General features: G+C 48.6%; 1 protein-coding gene across 7 annotated transcripts in view; it reads left to right on the top strand.

Annotated features, from left to right (window-relative positions):
• The window catches only part of LOC135920337 (uncharacterized transporter YutK-like), a 278,506-nt gene that overhangs the window by 136,318 nt on the left and 120,386 nt on the right, over positions 1-21,802 (top strand). For 6 of the 7 annotated variants that reach the window (XM_065454550.2, XM_065454549.1, XM_065454551.1 and 3 more), the window contains exon 5: positions 11,075-11,332. The exons of the other annotated variant lie outside the window; for it this stretch is intronic. In XM_065454550.2, coding sequence (XP_065310622.1) covers positions 11,075-11,332 — 258 coding nt within the window. The remainder of the gene's footprint in view (positions 1-11,074; positions 11,333-21,802) is intronic. 7 annotated transcript variants of the gene reach the window in all.

Genomic DNA, 21,802 nt, shown 5'->3' on the forward strand with positions numbered 1-21,802 from the left:
GATAGGGAAAGTGTTCCGGCCGTTGTTCTGGATGTGATGAGCCCGAATCCGGGTGTTTCGACCTCCTGAATAGGGCGTCCGTCCCGAGTTACGGTTACGGGGGCGGTCGGAAGGGCACTTGGTGAGGGGGGGTATCAGAAGTAGCTCAGATTTTCCGGGGAGTAGGAGAGACCTACGCTTTGTGCGTGCTGTATTGTGATGTTCGCAACGATGTGTTTGAAAGGTTTGCTGTACGACACCATCACTGCCGTGGGGGTCCACAAAGGGATATTTTCCGCATAAAGGGTGTGCCGAAGGTGAGGGATATTGTGGGAAGTACGAGCTAGGATAATGTGTGACATTGAAGAGGAAGGAGGAGAGTATACAGAACCTTGCGGGATGCCCATTCCAACCACGGCCGTGCATCCCAAGTGGAAGGCTTGTATGTAGGCGCACACGCAGCTGCCTACATTGGGGGAAAGAGCTGCCATGATCGCTGAATGTTCGACACGATCAATGACCTTGGATAAGTCCAGGACCAAGAAGGCTTTGGTATGAGCGGGGATGAGAGGGTCGAAGATTTCGTGCGTCAATTTAATAATGGCGTCTGGGCGGAGATCCGCGGGTGGAAACCTCACCCCCCCTGCTGTGCGGGTATAGGTTGTGGTGGTGCATACGTTGAGTGAATCTGTTTAAAGCAACATACTCGAGCAGTTTTCCGAGGCACGATGGGACTGATATGGCGGAGGTTTGACATGGTGAGGAGTTTGGTTTGGGCATGAACATAATTTTGGAGCGGCGCCAGGTCTGTGGCACGGTACCTTCTCTCCAGTATTATTGAAATTATTCTGTAATCTCACCCAGGTTACGAGGGATAGAGTTGGTGGTTCTGTCCTCCCCTGGTGCAGAACTTGTGCAGTTGTTGTGGAGGCCCATGCGGACCTCTTGCTCCATGACATCAGTGTCCGGGCCTCATTTAGGGCTCCTCTGCTGAGCGGGAGAAGGGAGGAGGTGCCGGGTGCCATGTGTGCGGTCCGGAGTTCGTTCAGAAGGGTGCCTGATGGGAGCGCGGAGTTGTGAATGAGGCGTGTAATATGTTGTTTTGATGCTGTGCGTGAGTGTGCGGGCTCGACGAGGTGCCGTAGAAGTGGCCATACGTTATTCGTGGAGAGGTTGCCGCCTGTGCTCGTTCACACGTGTCCCAAGTTAAGCGGCGTAATTCCTCGGCTTGTGTAGTGATATGTGTTTGTAAGGAGGCCAGCCGGTGTTTCAACGTTCTATTATGTTTCTGTCGTTTCTATCTCTCCAGGATGCTATGGTGGGCCTCCCAGAGGTAGGCTAGACGCGTTTCCAGTGTACGAGTGTGTTGTTGGATGACGTGGTAATGTGTTGCGCTTGTGTCAATGCTTTGTCGTTCAGGAGAGATGTGTCCCAATGATCAATCAGTCTTGTATTGGGGTGTCTGGGAGTTCTCGGCGTGTGGACCGGTTTGCGTATCAGTTAATAATGGGTGAGGAGTCGAGGGCTGTGTTGTGTGTGGGGTACCTGGAAGGCGATTATGCAATGGTCGCTTCCAAGTGAGTATTGTGTAAGTGACCGTGAAAGTCCCTTGAGGGAGCGGCTGAGTGTTATGTTCGGACTGGTGTTACACTATTGTGGATTCTTGTTGGGGTATGAAAGTTGCTATCTGTAGTGAGGCGCAAGTCCTGAATGGTAGTCCAAAGGCTGCGACGCCGTGCTGTGGTGTACCAATTACTACAGTTTGTATGCTGGGAGTTAATGTCGTCTCCTATGAGCAGGGGATTGCGTACGCGATGCGTTGAATTTTCTGGAGTAGTGCATCGAGGGTGGCCATGGCCTGGTGTGGTATATGTTCGCTGTAAAGATAGATGTGCGTTGTTTCGTGGGGTTGATTTGAAGGAGGACACATGGGCTGGAGGAGATGATTGTGTTGTAGTGACAAATGCAGATGCCAGCAAAAGAGGTGGAAGAAGAATGTTGTTAGTGCTAGCGCTCGATCTGCTTGGCTGTTGAACAGACCACTTTAATGTGGCTTGATAAACGATAAATCACACCTAGACTTGAACGTGTGCTTACATTTGGAGGAGGTGCTGGTTTCAGTCTTCATCCTGGATCTCTGTACCCGCACTCTACCTTCAGCCTTGACTATGCCTGACGTGGCACTGTAAGATGCTACCTCATCCCCGGCTGCCATCTGTTCCGGCGTTCAAGGCAGATAGAACCTTTTGTATTCAGCGGCACCGAAGACCACGACACGGAGGACTGGCTGCTTACGAACGAGTGAGTTCATACAACAAATGGAATGACGCCGCCAAATCAAACAATGTCATCTTTTACTTGAGCATGAATTAGGAAGGAACAGCGCCAACAACGACGATCACGAGAGAGAAACGACACAGGACAAGCGCCAACTTCATCTATCTTTATTCACCGAAAACTTGAGCAATGTGGCCAACCTGTGGTTTCGTAACCATGAAGCCAACATTGCTAACTGGTCCCCTTGTAAGACGATCTTCGCTGAAGTATTTGACCGACCCACTGTGCGCAAGCTCCGCGTGGAACAGCGTTTGCGCGGTCATGTCCAGTAATTCGGTGAAAACATTGCAGCCCACATTGAAAATCTCGTAGACCTCTGCCGCCGCACCAACTCCACCATGTGTTAACGTGACAAGATCAGGCAAATAATGAAAGGAATTGAGGGCTACGCCTGCCACTCGCTCGTTTCGAAAAAAGAAATATAAGGTCTCCAATCCACGCTGCGAAGGTGGTTAGACAGCAAAGCTGTAAATGACAACTAGAACGAGTACTCATTGCGACGTCGGTTTAAATTATACGCGTGGTGACATTCACATGTACTCTAGCTAATTATGTGCCTATTAACTAGCCTTAGACGCTTCAACGGCCTACGACTTGGCTTGCGCCGCTACTTCCTGCACTTACAAAGAGTGAACAAGAGAGACAATAAATACGCCGCGCCTCGTATGCATGCTGCTCATCAGGAATATACTCCCCATACGTGGCATTCTTACAGCACTCTCAGTGCTGTAAGAATGCCACGTATGGCATTCGCAATAATGCCATATGGATGCGCAAGCTGCCGTCGCCGCGGCAGCTTGCGCATCAATATTCTTTACCGGGAAACGTATGCGGGGAGCGCTACTTGCTTTTGCATTGCATGTAGGGGCAGGAGCGCTTTATCATCAATTGTGTGGTTCGGATGCTTGTGTTGAGCATGTTCTATATTGAAACGTATGCTCTTCTCTATGTTGTATGCGTGATTCCGAAAATGTACACACTGTTCACTTCACTTTCCTGAGAGTTTGTAGCCTAGACCTTAAGGGCTATGAGCCATTGTATTTGGGGGTATGAGCCATAGATGATGATAGCTTTCTCCCAACATTACGCCACGAAGAAATCTCAGGATCCTAGCCATAGGCAACTCCGCTGTAAAAACACCAAGCAGTCGACAACGTAATTCAGCTCTGCCAAAGTTACGACGAGCTGAGGAAACAACGCATTTCCACGCGGTGCCCTTACTTGGACACGACTAGCATCTCGGCTCTCCCTGTTCGCGATTATTCTTGTGACCACATTTCCTTACTGCAGCACACACATCAGTTTGTTCGCGAGGAAGTGTCATGCCACTTATCCCTTCTGCTCTGCATTCCGGAGCCTACGCAATCGCTCGCTCTATCGCTTCGACACGCCATTCAACAGCAAGCTTCCGAAACGCTACCAAATGCCCTATGCCTAATGGCCAACAGCAACTACTTGTTTTCGCACTTCTGACCTACGTTGACGTCACAGCCAGCCCTCTAACTTCATTCAACATCGATTCCGTGGAACCATCAGGCGCATTCTACGTGGCCGGGCCACTTGCAAGTCCGGGCCCGTTCCCTTTTTTGCGTCCCACCGCACAGTCTGCAAACCCTTGGCGCCCTGCGGAAAGCCGGGCAATGGACTATTTATGCCACTTTCCTGATCATGTAGGGCGCTTTTGCTATCGCCGCGACTTCCGCGTACGTGATGGCGACCGAAGTCCAAGTTACGCTCTTCTTGACTCATCACCGCACCTGTTTTCATCTGACCTAGCGCCTGCATCTTTCTCGCCCGGTCAACACGCCTTCGGCAAACGCCGGTCGCCATCACCCCGCCTCTGTTCACCTTCCCATATGCTCTGCCGCTCCCAGCCCGTCCCATCGGAAAACTCGCCATCGCAGTTCCGGAAGCAAGAGTTGCGCTCGTGTGGAGGTCTGCAAGGCCTCGTTCTTTTCCTGCGAACGACATCAAGCTGTATATTAGGCGTGTCGCTGTGCAAGCGCTTGTTGCTACCGGAGCTGCTCTCTCTGTCCTCACTGGTGAGCTATGTCACAAGTTAAGAAAGATTACGATTCCGCTTTCTGATGTTTCCCTGAGTATGGCTACGAAACACATGTCCAGCCTTGTTTGCTGTGCACGGTACGGCTTGTCATTCAAGATGTTTTTTAGGTCGTTGAATTTGTCATCTTTTCACCATACGCACACGACGTCTTTATGGGCTGGAATTTTCTTTCCACACATCATGCCGTCGTTATTGACTGCGTGTGTGCCAATCTTACATTATCACCGATATCTGATGACCCATCTAAGCAGTGTTTGTCTCCTTCTCTCCGAGTGCTCGTCGCCGCGGACACTGATATACCTCCTTTCTCTTCCACTCTCGTGCCTTTCTCTTGGGACTCTGTACCCTACTCTGCCGCTGTTTTCAACATCAAGAGCTTTCGCCTCTCGCAAAGACTTCCTTCCTTTTGCAGTTCTCAAAATTGAAAGCTCCTTGTGGAGCCATTTGCGTTACGAATCTTTTATCTTCATCAGCCACTTTATTCCGTAGAGAATATCATGGTTCACTTGAGGACATCGACTCCGTTTATCCTCGTAACAGTCCGATGATATAACCGACTTCCGGCCACCAGCATTAGTTCTGCTATCTCAGCTGCATTGTCATCCTGAGATGTATTCAAACCATCAATTGATTGATTACCAATTCTCCGAAAACCACCAAACCCAGCTTTTGAATCTCCTCAACCGTTCTAGGCCATCGTTTGACCATCAACAACATTGTTTGGGCTACACATCCGCCATCGTCCACCACATCGACACCGGCACTCATGCACATCTGCGCCAGCACCCGTATCGAGTCTCGCACGCAGAACGCCGTGTCACTGACAACCGGGTTAACGATATGCTTCACCATGGCCTGATACAGCCCTCACACAGCCCTTGGGCTTCCCCCATTGTATCGGGGAAGAAAAATGACGGTAACATCAGTTTCTGTGCGGACTACCGGAGCCTTAATAAAACCACACGCAAAGATGTCTGTCTGTAATCCGAATCGACGACGCCCCAGACTGCGTAAAAGGGCGAGATTTCTTTTTCTTCTTTGGATCTTCAATCGGGGTACTGGTAAGTACTTATGGATTAAGCTGACCACCCCAAGACTTCATTTGCCACTCCCGCTGCGTTATATTAGCTTAGCGTGATGCCATATTGCTTTTGCAATGCGCCTGCCACTTTCGAACGCCTCATGGACCACACACCACGAGGCCTCAAAAGACACACGTGCCATTGTTATCTGAATGACATCCCAGTCTTTGCAAGGGTTCCTATCTGACCCGCCTCGCAAGCGCCCTCACTTGCCTTACAGAAGCTGGACAGCAGCTCAATTTAAAGAATTGATATTTCGTTGCACACTGGCTCGTCATCTTAGACCGTGTTGTTTGCAAGGATGGTGCTCTTCTCGTCCCTGCAAAGTTTGGAGCAGCCGCCGAGTTTCCCAGGTCGACTACAACGAACGAACGACGCAGTTTTATCGGCCTTTGTTCATATTAACGCTATAACGTTAAAGGCCAATGTTGGAAAAAATCCTATGTCGGCAGTGGACCTCGGTTGGCTATAAATCATTTCGAACCACAACCAGGCAGGCTCTCCGCGTGGCGCAGAGGCGTTACTGAAGTAATTAAATTCTTCAATTTAAAATACGTCAAGTAAATTCTAAAGTACGACCTTAATACAACCTACAGACGTGATAGCGCCGGAGTATAATTTGAATATACCAGCAAACATAATCCCCTTCCATGAAAATTCAAACACAAACCCCTTTTCCGAGCGGCCCGGCCCCCCAGGTTCCCTGCATGCAACAACACCATCGTGCTCACCTCCGCGCATCCGCAAGAAAGCTCTGGTTGCCGGGAAGCGTGACAAGTAGTTAGGGATCTTCGAAAGATATCGCGTCCCACTTTAAAAGCGAAGCTTCAGCGTGCTCCAAATATTTTCTGCCGATTCGTCCTGAACCTTGCGTCTATCATTGCCCCTTTCAGACAGCTTCTCACCGACAACCAGGACATTTCGTCTTGGTCTCCCTCTTGCGACGACGTAGTCGCCACTTTACGCCATCTCTTAACATACCCTCATACCATCCTCTCATATTCTGGGCCATTTTGATACGGACGCTCCTACAGAAATCCACACGGAAGCGAGCGGTGTTGGCCTCCACGGTAATCTTGCCCAACGCAGGTCTGCCTTTGACGTATACATCGTCTCTTACGCCAGACCAAAGTGGAAGAAAACCATTCTTTTACAGAGAAAGAATGTCTAGCGATCATTTCGGCGATCACTTCGGCGATCACAAAATTTCGACCTTATGTCTATGGCCGACCATTCGACGTCGTGACTGATCGCCATGCCCTGCGGCCAGATGGATCTCCCCTCAAAGATTCATCTGGTCGCCTAGCTCGTTAGGCAGTACGACTCCAACACTCTAATATAATTGTCTCCAGCTCGGGTCGTAAACATGCAGATGCCAATGCCCTTTCCCGCTCTCCACTTCCCTATGAACATGGAGCTGCGCCTGTCCCCAGCTACGACTCTTTGTCTCTCAAGCATGCCTACATGCCATCCAAGTAGCGACAAGATACTTGGATAGCATCCCTCCTAGAGGTCCTGTCTGAGCCGTCGCCACGTGCCACCAACCGCATGTTTCGATGCACTGCTTGTCACTTTACCATTCGCGATGGGCTCCAATTACTTACTCTTAATTGGCTCCAAGCCAATTACTTATCTGACGGCTGTAAATGGTTGCTGGTGATTCCTCGTCGTCTAGGTTCAAGCATCTGCGCTTTCTTTCATGTGGACCCGCAATGCGCTCATGCCGGAGTAATCAAGACCTACGCATGCCTGCGGCTTTGGTACTACTGGTGTGGAATGTACCATTTGGTCGGACAGTACGTCCGCTCGTGTCCCGAGTGCCAACGCCACAACAGCCCGCCCTACGCGACCACTGGGCCGCTCCAACACCTGCCCTGTCGCAACCGGCCTTTCGACCGCATCGGAATCGATTTGTACGGCCGCTTCGAATAATCTTGATGGCGAACACAGGGTAATCGTCGCTGTCAACCACCTCACGCGCTGCACCGAAACTTGAGCGCTTCTGTCTGCCACAGCACTTGAAGTCGCATTGTTCATGCTCCATAACCTTCTTCATCGGCACGGTGCGCCTCGTGAGCTACTGAACGGTTGCAAACTTTTCTTCTTCCTCTCCGAAGCGGTGGAAGCCGTAGTTATTGATAGGTAATGCTGCGATGTATGAATCTAGACACGCAGGGGGTGTTGGTGGTGTCAGAGTGTACCGCATGGTAGCTAGGCAGTTTGACTTAGTATTATGTGTCCTGCAGTAGAATGTGCTTATTTATGGCTGGGTGGGTAGGTATTTGGAGTTGCAGCGACGCCTTCTTGCTCTGAAAGCCGCGGCACATCCATTGGATTAGCGATAGGTGAGTAGAATAATTATCTAGACCTGCCATATTAGAGAGGGAGGGAGGGGGCGATTACGGCTTGTTGTGGTGACAGTAGAAGTGGAAGAGGGGCTATGGCGGTGGGGGTTTGACGGGAGGACTCCTCCTGTGACAAGCTGATAGCCTTAAGCCTCTGAAGGCGGGTTTCAAATTGTATAAACCGATGTTTTAAAGTTCTGGCTAGGCTATCAATTTAGTGTGAAATTTGGCTTCGAAGTTATTCAGATCAGCCTGGTAAATGTCGACTGTGTCCGAAGTGCGTTTTTTCTTGGGGGGGGAGGGATGTTGTTGGGTGACTCCTCAGTGGGTGGGAGGGTTGGTTCTGGGAAGAGGTGCTCTGGAGAGGAAGAGGGGGTTCGAGGTGTGCTAAAAAGTTTGTGAGGCGGCTTACCTTTGCACGCAGAGCCACGAGTTCCTGGTCCAGGCGTTGGGAGCTACTGGCATGTCCCTTTAGTAGCGTGCACCTGCACCTCTATGCTAGTCCCAGTAGGGGAGCTTGTTGCGCGCGGCCTAGCGCGGCGGCAGCACGATGGGGCGGAGTTTTTGGGGCCTGGTAGCCCCTCCTCACCCCGAGGCGCGCGCAAACTTCAAGAGGGGTCAGTAAAGAGCGTTCACCTTTATGAAGACATTGGTGTTGTCTGGGGACTCGATATACAAGTTATTGGTAATTTTCATTGTTATGGTGCCGAGCGGAAGCGAAGTGATGCCGGGCTGCCAGGCCCCTTAGCGGCAATCGTCCTAATAGTGTGAATAGCCATTTGTGGCTCCCAGAAAGCTTCGTCTGCTTCTGTTTTCAGTTTCCATCTTTAATTATACTTTTCAGCACTAACTGCTTTTATGCTGCGTGCAATTACATTGTTCAGATATTACTTTCGTTACCGTGACCTTTTTATAATGCTTGGTTTGCGTTATTTTAACCGTAGTAATGCCCTTGTTCAAGGCATCCCTGTTAAGGTATACATAAATAAATAAAGCAATGCTGCATTCTTGGAGATGAGCGAGGGGTATGGACGCGTGCGATGCAACAAACTGTCGCCAGCGATCTCGAAGAGCCAGCTCAATGTCATACTGGCCCAAGAGTGCAGAATAAGTTTGCAGCGTAGAAGGCAGTTGGTCATTACAGAACCGAGATGGCTTTCAGCGCCATCGAACTCTCAATCCTAAACAGAATCTAACAAATTCCCAAATCATCAAAAAGAAAAGAAAGACAGCAGACTTGTGCGACCTTGCAGAATCACAAACCAACTGCCAGCGTATCTGCTTTTATTTATGTTGCAATGAGGAATTTAAATTGCTGGTAACGAAGTGACATTCTTTAAAACGGTGCTCGTAAATGACCATTCCGTTTTCATTCTTGCCCGCATGCAACGCTTTCAAGCACTTGTAAAGTTATTATTCCGCAGACTTTTCACTTCGCCAGGAAAATATCTATAATGTCATCACCCTTTCCACCTCGGATATTTTTTTGCTAAATTTGATCGCGTTTCCGTTCATAATTCTGCAAGGGCCGCAGTATAAGTTCAACGTTTTTCGTAAAACTGTATTTCAGCGCTCCGGATTGCTTGTATACGTAATTTACCACTGAGGCTGTAATGACTACGTAATCACCTACATACTACCCAAATATAGCTGCTACCAACTCTCCAAAACTTTTTGTATCCTTCGCGAATTTGGTCTCGTTCTGCAATTTTACGAATGCTGCCTCCAGTATTTCGGAACATAGGTTCCGTTCACGAAAAAGTTCTAAATATTTCAAATGACCCCGCGACAAGATTGCAAAATATGCATATGCGGAGGAAATCGTGCTGGTACCTATCAGCCATATTGTGGCAACGCAAGATGACATATATCTGATAAGTTGCTGCTTTGTGCAAGCTTATTCAGGTGGCCTCCTCAAGCAGGCAAAGTCGACAGCAGCGGAGTCGCTGAGTGTTACTTCACTGACTTTACACTGACTTCACTGTGATTCGACAACAACGGTTTGCTTTTCAGATTATGCTGTTCTATAGTTGACTGCTGTTTGCGTTCCGCGTCTAAAAGTAGGTAATCTTTAGTAGAGTGCGTATGTATATCACGAAGAAAATGCTAAGAAAAAAAAAAGCGTGCCGTTCTACCCCTCCCTCACTTCCAGTCAGATAAGTCACTTTACAAATGTTGAAGTTCACAAATTGGCAAATAAGTAGAACATAACCTGCGCATAATTATCAATAAATATAAGTTAGATGCTATCTCTAGTTCATCGAGCTTCCCGGAAAAAACCTTCTACAAACTGCGTATATAACGCAAAAAATAAAAATAAAAAAGCAGGGTTCACTAAATGTTTGAAACGCGTCTAATTAGGCCCAGAAGAGTAAAGTTTCGCAACCCTTGCAGATAACATGACTTCCATTTTCACCAAATATAAATATAGAGTAACATAGAGTTAGCTCGTGACCTAGGGGAGCATTGCTGATAGGGGCTGTGGGGCACTTTTGAACACTTTAGTAACTTTACTTTTCTTTTGCAGGGACTGTAGTTGAACCACACGCATTAACTTCGCATACATATTTGCCATTGCACATATTTGTGCGCTTCTAATTGCACTAGGAGGTTTTCTGCAAAATGAGTTAACAAGGCCTAGCAAGAATGTCTTTATTTTCTGATAAAAGCATGCGAAACCGAATGATGCCATTTATAGAACAAGAACAACAGCTTAAGAAGGTATTTCAAGAGAATTACATCAACCGTAGCTGACATCAAACGATCTTTCATTACATTACTAATTCGAGTCGTGCAAGCCAATATTCAGGAACTCTAACTTGGCCAACCAAACACCTAGCACAAGACGGCATCTGCTTTGCCAAAGATGTTTACATAGGAAAACGCACTGCGGCAATTTTGGCTCATACTGGCAAAACATTTTTTCAGATTGAGCACATTGCGCGGATTTAGACAGGACGCAGCCACAAGGTAAGGGGTGCGACCCCTGCGTTACGGCGAAGAACACCAGGCTTGATAAAAGCGACCCCTTTTAGAGAAGTAAATGTGCACCACACCCATCTCCATTTACGCCATGCGTTCCGACGAAGATCTATCTATCTATCTATCTATCTATCTATCTATCTATCTATCTATCTATCTATCTATCTATCTATCTATCTATCTATCTATCTATCTATCTATCTATCTATCTATCTATCTATCTATCTATCTATCTATCTATCTATCTACGTGGCCAATCGTAGCTCTCGGCCCCCTCTGACCAGGCTCTTCTGGACAGCCTCCTTCAGCTCGCTGGCGGTGCTGGCGGCAATGTACAGCAGCGCCTCCTTGGAGGGCCCCGCGTGCATCGCCGGCCAGCTCACGCTGGTGGCCGCCTGCTGCGCGTTCTCGCAGCACCCGACACGCGTCGACTGGAGCACTGTGCTGGCGGCGCTGCTGGCGCTGCACCTGCTGGGACTCGTCCTGATTCGCCTGGATGCCGGTTGCGGCGTGCTGGCCTGCCTTGCTGAGCTGTCCGCCAGGCACGCCCTTTACACCGTGTCCTCGGAGGAACGTTTAACGTGGCCGGGAAATGTTCGAAGCACTAGAGGCGCTCTGGCATAATCTAGATGGCTTCACTCGTAACGTGTTCGCTGAAACACAGTACACAGGGACCCGCTCCTATCCCTAAATGTCACATGTATAACTTAAAGTGTACTTGGACATCTTCCTCCGCAGTGCGGTTGTCAGCCTTATGATAGGTCTGTCATTGCGAACTCCGCTTCACAACCCTGTCAACTTAAGCGCTTTTACACAGGCCCGTTGAAGTTGGCCCGCTCTGTAAGATAACCAGAACTGTAAATAAAGTCAATCCATTATGTCTAGGAACGCGAAACGGTGTGTCATGGACAACACTCATGCAGCCAAAAATTTGGACCCCTAACTGCCGCCGTAGAATTAACTGGTAGTGCAATGCACGCACAGGTTATGCACTTCTTATGGGTACTGCTCGAGACTGGTGGCAACTTTCTTTTTCCTTATTTTCGTTAACCCTTTAGCTTATCTTTTCTACTATTCAACTAAAAACTCCTAATAATTTGTCCTGTGCTTTCCTTGGCTTCAATATCTCTTTGTATACATACATACATACATACATACATACATACATACATACATACATACATACATACATACATACATACATACATACATACATACATACATACATACATACACGCATGCATGCATGCATGCATACATACATACATACATACATACATACATACATACATACATACATACATACATACATACATACATACATACATACATACATACATACATACATACATACATACATACATACATACATACATACATACATACATACATACATACATACATACATACATACATACATACATACATACATACATACATACAATTGATATTTTTTAGGGATTAGCGATTTATTTAGTTATTTTGTAAGGATGCCATATTGTTTTCTTCTACTCATTGATGGAGCTTTTTAAAGCTTCTAGGCAAGAATTATTACTTACGGTTTTGCACGGCAGAGGTGTCTTCTAAGTGGCCATAATGTTTTGCGATACCTGGTACAAACAGCGTCAATGTGAGCACTGAAGCGTAAATCCAATGTAATCGTTATGCTTAAATGCTTATGAGCAGAAATGAAACCCTGCTTACTGAAGTGCCATTGATGTGCTACGTGTGAGAAAGGACTTTCCTTTTTCTGGTCACCGAGACGATAACCGTGTTTTTGTTTATTTAAAACCATTTGCCCTTTATTGCACGAGGGTATCATTTTTTTTTTTCAAGTTAAACTATAGAAAAGTCTGCTAATCCGGATTTTTTCATTTGTTCTACAAGACGCAGTCATTTGCGAATAACCGAATGGCTACTGTAATATCATTAGACATATCGTTAATAAACATTACTAGTGTATATACATACATACATGTATAAGCAGTAAAACAAATACTGTGCCTAGCATCACACCAGAGAGTACAACTGAGCGCTTAGACTGACTGCTTTCCAGCGCTTCTTATTGCTATCCATTAGAGACGTTGGGTAAGAACCACTATGCAATTAATTGATTTTTGAATATTTAATCAACTTTCAATGGTAGTTTAAAATGAGAAGCTTTATTGAACACTTTTGTGAAATTGAAAAATATTATGTCTACCTAACTGCGTTTATTTAAAGCACTTACGATATCATGGTATAGTTAGCTGAGTTAGTGTTGAGTGCCTCTTACGGAAACCATGCTGACAATATGCCTAAAATCCTGCTGGTTTAAAACTTTATAATCATTAAGGTAGACGGTTAAATTTTTGTAAGTAATGTGCTCTAGAAATATGGCGCTAGTGCTGATAAGGTGGGTCCTAAGTGACGAGCGTCGGACTTCCTCTCACGTTTATAAATAGCGAATGTTTGCACACTTCCAAGCTGATGGGAGACAACCTGTGGAACTTGATGACTAAAAAATACATGCAAGGTATTTTAGGCTCCACTCCGCATACCTCCGCAAAAACACGTTAGGGATCTTGTTGATTCCAGGGCTCTTTTCGGTGTCACTGTTCAACAAGAGGTTTAACATGCCCTGTTCATCAATTTTGACGTCTTTCACGGGGGGTCGGTTTGATTGATATCCCGGTACGTAGACGTCCCGGGTATAAACGGTAGAGACAAATGTGTCAAAAGACAAATTTTTTTTTTGCAGCGTCATTAACCCTAAGGGTCGTAATAGCAGAGTACGAGGGTTTACATACCTTCAGAATTTACTGGTAGCATTTTTCAAAACAGAGGCCGACGTGCCGTTGTTGAACTTGTCTTTCGAGTCTTTGAGAAGTCGCGTCTGCTCTTGGCTCGAATGGAAAATACAACTCCTATTATAGGCATCATCGGAATGTTAAAATGCAGTACGCTTTCGTTTAAGTCTTCTTTTAACATGAATTACATCTCCACAAATTCCTTCTTCCTATGTTTTATGATGGTTTGGCACATAACAATCTATGCAGTGATGAAACATATTCGAAAAGTGCTCCCAACTTTGTCAACGTTCTCACTAGAACGGTAGAGTCTGGAGAAGTCTTCATATGAGGAGTTAGCCAGTTCCGTATTCACACATCTTCAGCTGCCGCAACGTACATGATTGCTTTTCGCAAACGAACCTCAAACACTTTTGAGAACAGTCTCAGAGCCGCGACTGCCTATTTATGATCGGAAATACCATCCTCTAAAAGGCAACTGGTAAGGGTAGGGTGTAGTTGTTCATAAATGTTCATAAATAAATACAAAGGCTAGGATTGTGGACGCAGAAGCACATACCATTGTATATTCCGAATTATCTATGATAGATTAAACCAGAATTCTAAATTGAGTTCTTCACAGAACCTAGTGTCAGCTGCGTCGGGATCAGCCATCACCTAATTAATTCCAGGTAAATTGAAGTCACCCAGTAACCATATATTATGTTTGTGGCAAAAACTAGCTTTCATACAAGTTGTGAGTTTCGAGAAGGCTACTATAAAATTTAGGATGTCTGTATGTGAGACCTATACACAAGGAACGGCGTTTAAATTCTACTCTCATCCATATAGCATCAGTGTCGCACGAATCGTGCAGGGTTGTGAAAGTTATAAATTGCACATCCCTTCCTGTACTTCTTCGGTCGTTCCTCAAGAGGAGTGCAACCGTTACGACTAACTTTAGCGTCAGACATGTCATTATGGAGCCACACTTTAGTAATTCCAAATGATGTCTGACTCGTGCTCAAGTAGAATGGTTTCCAAGACATCTGGTGTTTTAAGTAGGCTACGTACGTTAAGATTTATAATCTTAAAATATGCAGAATAAGATGGCTGAAGTCACGCATCACCCTCCGTTCACGCGGGACACCTCAGGGCTCAGTCATCTTGCCAATATTATTCAACATTGCAATGATCGGGCTTTCCAAGGAGCTCGCCAAGATTCAAGTAATCAACGACATCATCTACGCAGACGACATCACCATATGTTGGTAGGTGGGAGTGACGGCCAAGTTGAGGCCGCCATGTAGAGCGCCATCGATACGACCGAGCGCTTCCTCCACCCCACTGGGCTCAGATGTTCTCCATCCAAGACTGAATTCTCTACAAGAAAAGACGCAGAGGCGGCGGCCACCGTGATTGGAAACCGGCGTCCGAAACCGAAATACGGCTTTTCCCTGGTGACGGGTCCCCGGTGCCGAGGGTGGACTCATTCCGAATATTGGGGATGTATATCAAGTCGGACGGTGCCAATGGAACTACACTCAGACAGATCACCACCAAGATGGAGATTCCTAACGGCCTCATCAGGAGGATCGCCAACAGGCACCGGGGAATCAAGGAAGACAATATCATCCGCAGAATACATGCGTAAGGGCTCTGCCACCTTTCATACTCAGTGGCCATGAGTAATTGGCATGTTGCAAAGAGAAACAAGCTCAATACCCTCATCAGGAAGGCCTTTAGGATTGCCCTCAGCTTACCTGTAAGCACTCACACCGAAAGCCTGTTGAATCTCGGAGTCCACAACGCGCTCGAAGAAATAATCGAGGTGCAAGAGCGCTCACAGCTGCTCAGGCTATCCGGCACCCTGGCGGGCCACAAGATACTCGACGAGATGGGCCTCAACCCTGTCGACTAGTGCCCCGACCCCATGCGGATTCCCAGCGACATCAGGTCTCAACTGCACATCGCGCCCATTCCGCGCAATATGCACCCCGCAAACAACGTTGGAAGACGTCGGGCCAAGGGTACAGCTGTACTCGAGCATGTCCGTAACAACCACATTGAGGCAAGCTTCGTGGATGCCGCGGCATATGTCAAACAAGAGGCATTCGCCGTTTCCATCGTTGACTCCAATTCCAGACTCACTTGCTGCGCTACGTTACGCACTTCGTAGCCCGTGGTAGCCGAACAGGTTGCAATCCCGCTGGCTGGGCTCGATGGTCGCAGAGAGGCAATATATACCGATTCCAAGGCAGCCATTAAGGCCTACCAAACCGGGATGGTCTCCCCTCAGGTATTCCGCATTCTCCGAAGCGCCAAAGGTATCTATCCGCATTCTCTCACTTGGTTTCCAGCTCATTTGGGGTCGACTCAGGGCCCTCCCTCTAACCCCAACGAGGGCGCACACGAGGCCGCGCGAGGACACACTGACCGCGCCGCCTCCGCAGTCCCCCTGCCCCGCGGGAAACCCTTGCTCACGCTAAATGAGATTACCACACACTACTATAAGTCAAGACGGATATTCCCCCTCCCACACCCTGCCTTATGCAGGGCAGGGCCGGTGACCCTTCGACTTTTACAAGCCCGCGGGTATCCTAACCTTGTGGTTCTTCATGCAATATACCCTGAAAGGTATTCCAGTGCGGACTGCCGTGCCTGTGGACTAACTGCAACATTGGACCATGTGTTGTGGGAGTGTGAAGCCATCGGCTCCTCCTTCAGCGAGGATAGGAGGGCTGCGCTCTTGGCCAGCTCCGAACGCAACGTCCAAACCCTGGCCGTCCAGAGTGCCCGTGATCGGCCCGTCAAGCTCGGTTTAAAGATCCCTACGTGGGGCTAGCCGGGTGGCACGGGCTCTCGGTGCGTCTTCTCTGAACCGGAATAAAGTTATTTCTCTCTCTCACTCACTCACTCACTCACTCACTCACTCACTCACTCACTCACTCACTCACTCACTCACTCACTCACTCACTCACTCACTCACTCACTCACTCACTCACTCACTCACTCACTTTACTCGTTGAATATTTCGAAGAAACGTAGCTACTATTACCATCATTCCAGGCGTAGAGGGTGTTGTGCCATTACCACAAGCCCGGATCCCGAATCTGCAAGATGCAGAATCTATCCTGCGAGCGCCATAATTCTCCCTTCACAAGTCAAGATGCTGCGCCTTCGTGCGGGAGAAGCCTCGGCGGAGCAGCGTGTTTTGACGTGTCCGCGTGTGCCCGACGGCCCGGCGCCGCACCTCCCTTGCCTGGAGGTCACCGCGCGCGCGAACTTTGAACCGAGTGGCCAGCGCGGTCGCTGGTTGGACCTCTCGGACGACCGTCGTGTGCTGACTTTGTATTGGGCCGTTTGAGTGACAATGGGCCTCGGGGATTATAAAAGCAGCGACACGCCGCTCGAAAACAGGATCTGCCGACCCCACCGGGAGAGAGTGTCGCTCCCGACTGGGGTGAGATGTGTAACGCGTTTTCGCCGGACGTCGTCGTGCGAGAACAGTCGCGTTTGTTGTGAGCACTCGGCCCCAGTGCCGACCCGTTCATGTCCTGTATGATAACCTGTATATAATGTATAAAGTCCCTTTTGTTATTCTCATCGACGCCAGGCTCGGAGTCTTCGCTACCAACGCTCTGTCACGAAACGGGTGACGAGCGCTACGGGACCACAAAGCCGTTATCGTGGTGCACCGGTTGGAGTCCATAACACTGGTGGCACCGGTTGGGATGTCGTAACACTGGATGGCAGCTACGGGATTGACCGGCATCAGCTACCTCGGCGCGGTGAGTGCCTGAAGTTTACCTCAAACACCAGACTTTCTCTGACACAGGTTATAGTAGCTCAGGGATTGACTTGGTGTTGCATTGTGTTTAACCTTGTGTGTTTCAAGCCTAGTAAGAGTGTTTTGAAAACCAGGGGATGCTGAGAGGGTAAACAGGGCAGTGTGTGAAATACTTGCATATGTCTTACTAGTAGTGTTATAGTAGCGTACGGCAGGTATATTCAAAAAGGGTAAACAGCAGGAGGACAGTGTGAACGATGGAGAAGTACAAGGTGAAGGAACTTCTCGAAATTTGTGAGGAGTTGGGCATTGAGTTGGGCTCAACCAAAAGAAAGAATGCGATCCTTGAGGTCATGAGGACTGGGGACGTAACGGCTGAGGAAGCCGCTGACGCCTTGGCGGGTATCAATGAACGTCGGGAAAGGGAGGAGAAGGAACGTTGCGAGCAGGAAAGGAGAGAACAGCAACGTCGCGAGGAGGAAAAGGAGGAAAGGAGAGAACAGCAACGTCGCGAGGAGGAAAAGGAGGAAAGGAGAGAACAGCAACGTCGCGAGGAGGAAAAGGAGGAAAGGAGAGAGATTCGTGAGCACGAGCTTAAAATGAAAGAGTTGGAGACCCGAAATAGCTCGCCAGCGCCTAGTCTCACTTCTAACGTTCCAAGAATACGCGATCAACTTCCACCCTTTGTCGTCGGAGAGGATATGGCCAAATACCTCGTGAAATTTGAGCACGTGTGCGAACGGAATAGCATTGAGCGATCCCTCTGGGCACAGAATCTGTTAGCGTTGCTTCCTGGGGAGGCATCAGACGTAATAACTTGCTTATCGAAAGAGGCGTTTGAGAGCTACAGTGATGTGAAGGAAGCGCTACTGCGGAAGTACAAATTGTCGCCCGAAGCTTTCCGGCAGAGGTTCCGGTATGCAAAAAAGGGTAAGGAGTCGAATGTTGACTTCGCGTTTCGTCTAAAAGCCGACTTGGTGGAATGGCTGAAGGGCGAAGAGGTTTACGACGACCGCGACAAAATTGTCGAATGCATCGCGTTGGAGCAGTTCTACCGTTGCATTGATGAGGATGTCCGGCTCTGGCTGCAAGATAGGCTAAAGGAGGTTAAGCTAAACAAGGCAGCAGAGTTAGTGGAAGAGTATTACAACCGCCGCAGCTTGCACAGCAAGGCAGTGCGCATAGAAAAAGCAGATAGAAGAGATGGGTTTTACGGGAAGCCCGACGAACGGAAGGAAATCACGCGTCGCGAGTTTCGGGACGACGAGTCCCTTCCCAAAGAAACTGTAAGGGATGGACAGAATGTATCTCAGAATGATGACGATGGTCCGAAACAGCGAAACGAAATGACGCGTTCTTTTGAAAAACGGAGACCGTTAACCTGCTACAATTGCAAAAAGCAAGGGCACATCGCTGCAAGCTGCCCAGAGAGAATTGCTTTTGCAACGATACAGGAAACTCACAAAAACATACGTCTATTGGAGCCCTATGTGCAGGAAATTAAGGTAAACGGCAAGAAGTGCCGAGCACTGCGGGACTCTGCAGCAACTATGGACGTTGTTCACCCGTCTTTCGTCTCCTCGAGTGATTTTACGGGAGAGTGCGTTAGGATACGGCAAGTGGCCGAGAAGGAGAGTGTCTGTTTACCGATCGCAACGGTTATCATTGAAGGAGAGTTTGGGAAACTTAACACCGCCGCCGCTGTGTCAGCCGCCCTCCCGGAGCAATTTTCCTACCTCTTCTCAAATAGCTCGGAGCAGCTGCTGAGGGATCAGGGCAAATCATTCTTTGCCGACGTGGCGTACATGGCCCCCACGCGTTCCAAAGCGCGCCCGCTGTCGAGGGAACTTGACTTAGCGTCGGTGAGCGAAAGGCGGTGCGGCACACGGACCGATCACGGTAACTTGAGTGGCGAGCAGTCACGGGAGAGGCAGAGCTCGGAGGCTGGCCTAGACGAGCGGGTCCTGGAAGTGAGTGGGAGTGACGCGTGCAGTGCTAGCCGCGATATAGACTCGACGCCGCAATTAGGCGACGCGGGCTCCACCCTCGCTCCGGTTTCCGCCAGCCGGCAGGAGCAGGCTGCAGTTGAAAGAAAAAGTCTGATTCGCGAGCAACAGGAAGGCTGTTCATTAGCCGATCTGAGGAAGAGCGTCAAACGGGGAGTGAAAAAAAACGGGGTTTCATTTGGCAAGGAATCTGGCTTATTGTACCGCCGCTACACGGATAAGCAGGGTCGCAAATATAAGCAGCTTCGGATTTCGCGAAAATATCGCCGGGAAAAATGAATGACCTCATTTGCTTCCTCAGAAGTATGTTTTCGGTCCAAAGAGATTTCAAGGGGACCATTCTATTTGTCATTATTATTGCTGATTATTAATTGTTTCTATTTTGTTGTGTTGATGATTTGAAAACTGATTGTTTAAGCCTTGTGTGCTAGATCGTACACCTGCCTCTTGTTGCAGCGGGAGAAAAAAGGGGAAAACAATTTAGTTAGGTTGATTTGAATTATGGCCTTGTCTGGTGTTTGACGGGAGACAGAGGGCACTTGTTCGTGTTGGGTGTTGCCTTTTGCCGGTCGGTTTTGCAAGCTGCAGAACGACCAAGCGGGACCAGTGGCGAGAAGCAAGGTCTTAGGAACGACCCGAGCGGAGCTGGTCAAGGTGCCTTGGCGACGACGTGGTGAGCAGAGCTCCTGTCCTGGCGAGTCTGACCTGGGCACGTGAGGTTACCTGGCGTCCCGACACTGGACGTGAACTTGGACGAGCCTGACGAACGTGCGCGCCTGGCATCCGAGCCACGTGGAGGCAGCTCGTCTTCCCGGCGCCTTATCTGAGGGCGGGGATGCTGTTGTGCCATTACCACAAGCCCGGATCCCGAATCTGCAAGATGCAGAATCTATCCTGCGAGCGCCATAATTCTCCCTTCACAAGTCAAGATGCTGCGCCTTCGTGCGGGAGAAGCCTCGGCGGAGCAGCGTGTTTTGACGTGTCCGCGTGTGCCCGACGGCCCGGCGCCGCACCTCCCTTGCCTGGAGGTCACCGCGCGCGCGAACTTTGAACCGAGTGGCCAGCGCGGTCGCTGGTTGGACCCCTCGGACGACCGTCGTGTGCTGACTTTGTATTGGGCCGTTTGAGTGACAATGGGCCTCGGGGATTATAAAAGCAGCGACACGCCGCTCGAAAACAGGATCTGCCGACCCCACCGGGAGAGAGTGTCGCTCCCGACTGGGGTGAGATGTGTAACGCGTTTTCGCCGGACGTCGTCGTGCGAGAACAGTCGCGTTTGTTGTGAGCACTCGGCCCCAGTGCCGACCCGTTCATGTCCTGTATGATAACCTGTATATAATGTATAAAGTCCCTTTTGTTATTCTCATCGACGCCAGGCTCGGAGTCTTCGCTACCAACGCTCTGTCACGAAACGGGTGACGAGCGCTACGGGACCACAAAGCCGTTATCGTGGTGCACCGGTTGGAGTCCATAACACTGGTGGCACCGGTTGGGATGTCGTAACAAGGGTGCTATTGATTCGTATCTTGTCAAAGATGAGTTTGACTTTAGTACCTTTCTTTTTTCTTCAATTGCTGGATTACACAGGTTCATTCGCGCACTATTTACTCTTCAAGAGAACTCCTCATAGAGGGCTAATTGGGTTCCTTTGAGGGTCTTGCAATTATTTATCACTCATCATTTCTTCCCTCAAGTCAACAAGGCTTAAAATGATGGGCCTATTTCTCCCACCCATCTTCACACGAAGCCTGTGGATACGTTTGATCAGTTAAACTTTAACTTCAAATTTTTTTGAAGATATCAACATTCACTTCACGAATAAAACTTTCGTCTGTTCTTTATACTCTTCCCCTACTGTTCTGATTATAAGGTTGTTATACCTTGAGCGGTTTTCCAGTTCATAAATTCATTTAGGTAGAATACCCATTTCATCGCTAAATTTGCTCACACTACAATCAAGCGCAGAAATTCGGTTATTACCAAGGGTCAAACATTCAAAGCTTTTTTTTTCAATAGCCTGAAGTCTGCCGTCAACCTGCGATAAGAATGCCTCTGAGGATGTCTGATTTTCTCTAATTTCCAATTCTTTCGCTAGCACATCCTTCAGAGGCCCTAGGAGCTCTTTATTCATTTCATGTCAATATGAGGTGCTGGGTTTTTCTCGATAACATCATATAGTCTCAGAAACAGGCCTATCACTAAAAGACACTCACCTGCACAGCAAGCGAGGACGCGTAGGCCAGGCAGCACTAACAGGCAGGGGTAATCACTACGGGAATCATATTTACCTTCTCATATTTCCCAGCTGCGTATGGCGCGGCCGCGCGACGCCAGTCTTGAAAGCGACCTGCGATCAGTGCAGAGTCTTGGTGCACAGAGGGGTGATAGCTTCGTGTGCGCTTTGTTCTCGCCCCATGGTGCGCATTGAAGCGAGAGGCAGCATGAAAG

Source organism: Dermacentor albipictus, chromosome 1 (genome assembly GCF_038994185.2).
Source record: "Dermacentor albipictus isolate Rhodes 1998 colony chromosome 1, USDA_Dalb.pri_finalv2, whole genome shotgun sequence".
NCBI classification, from domain to species: Eukaryota; Metazoa; Arthropoda; class Arachnida; order Ixodida; family Ixodidae; genus Dermacentor; species Dermacentor albipictus.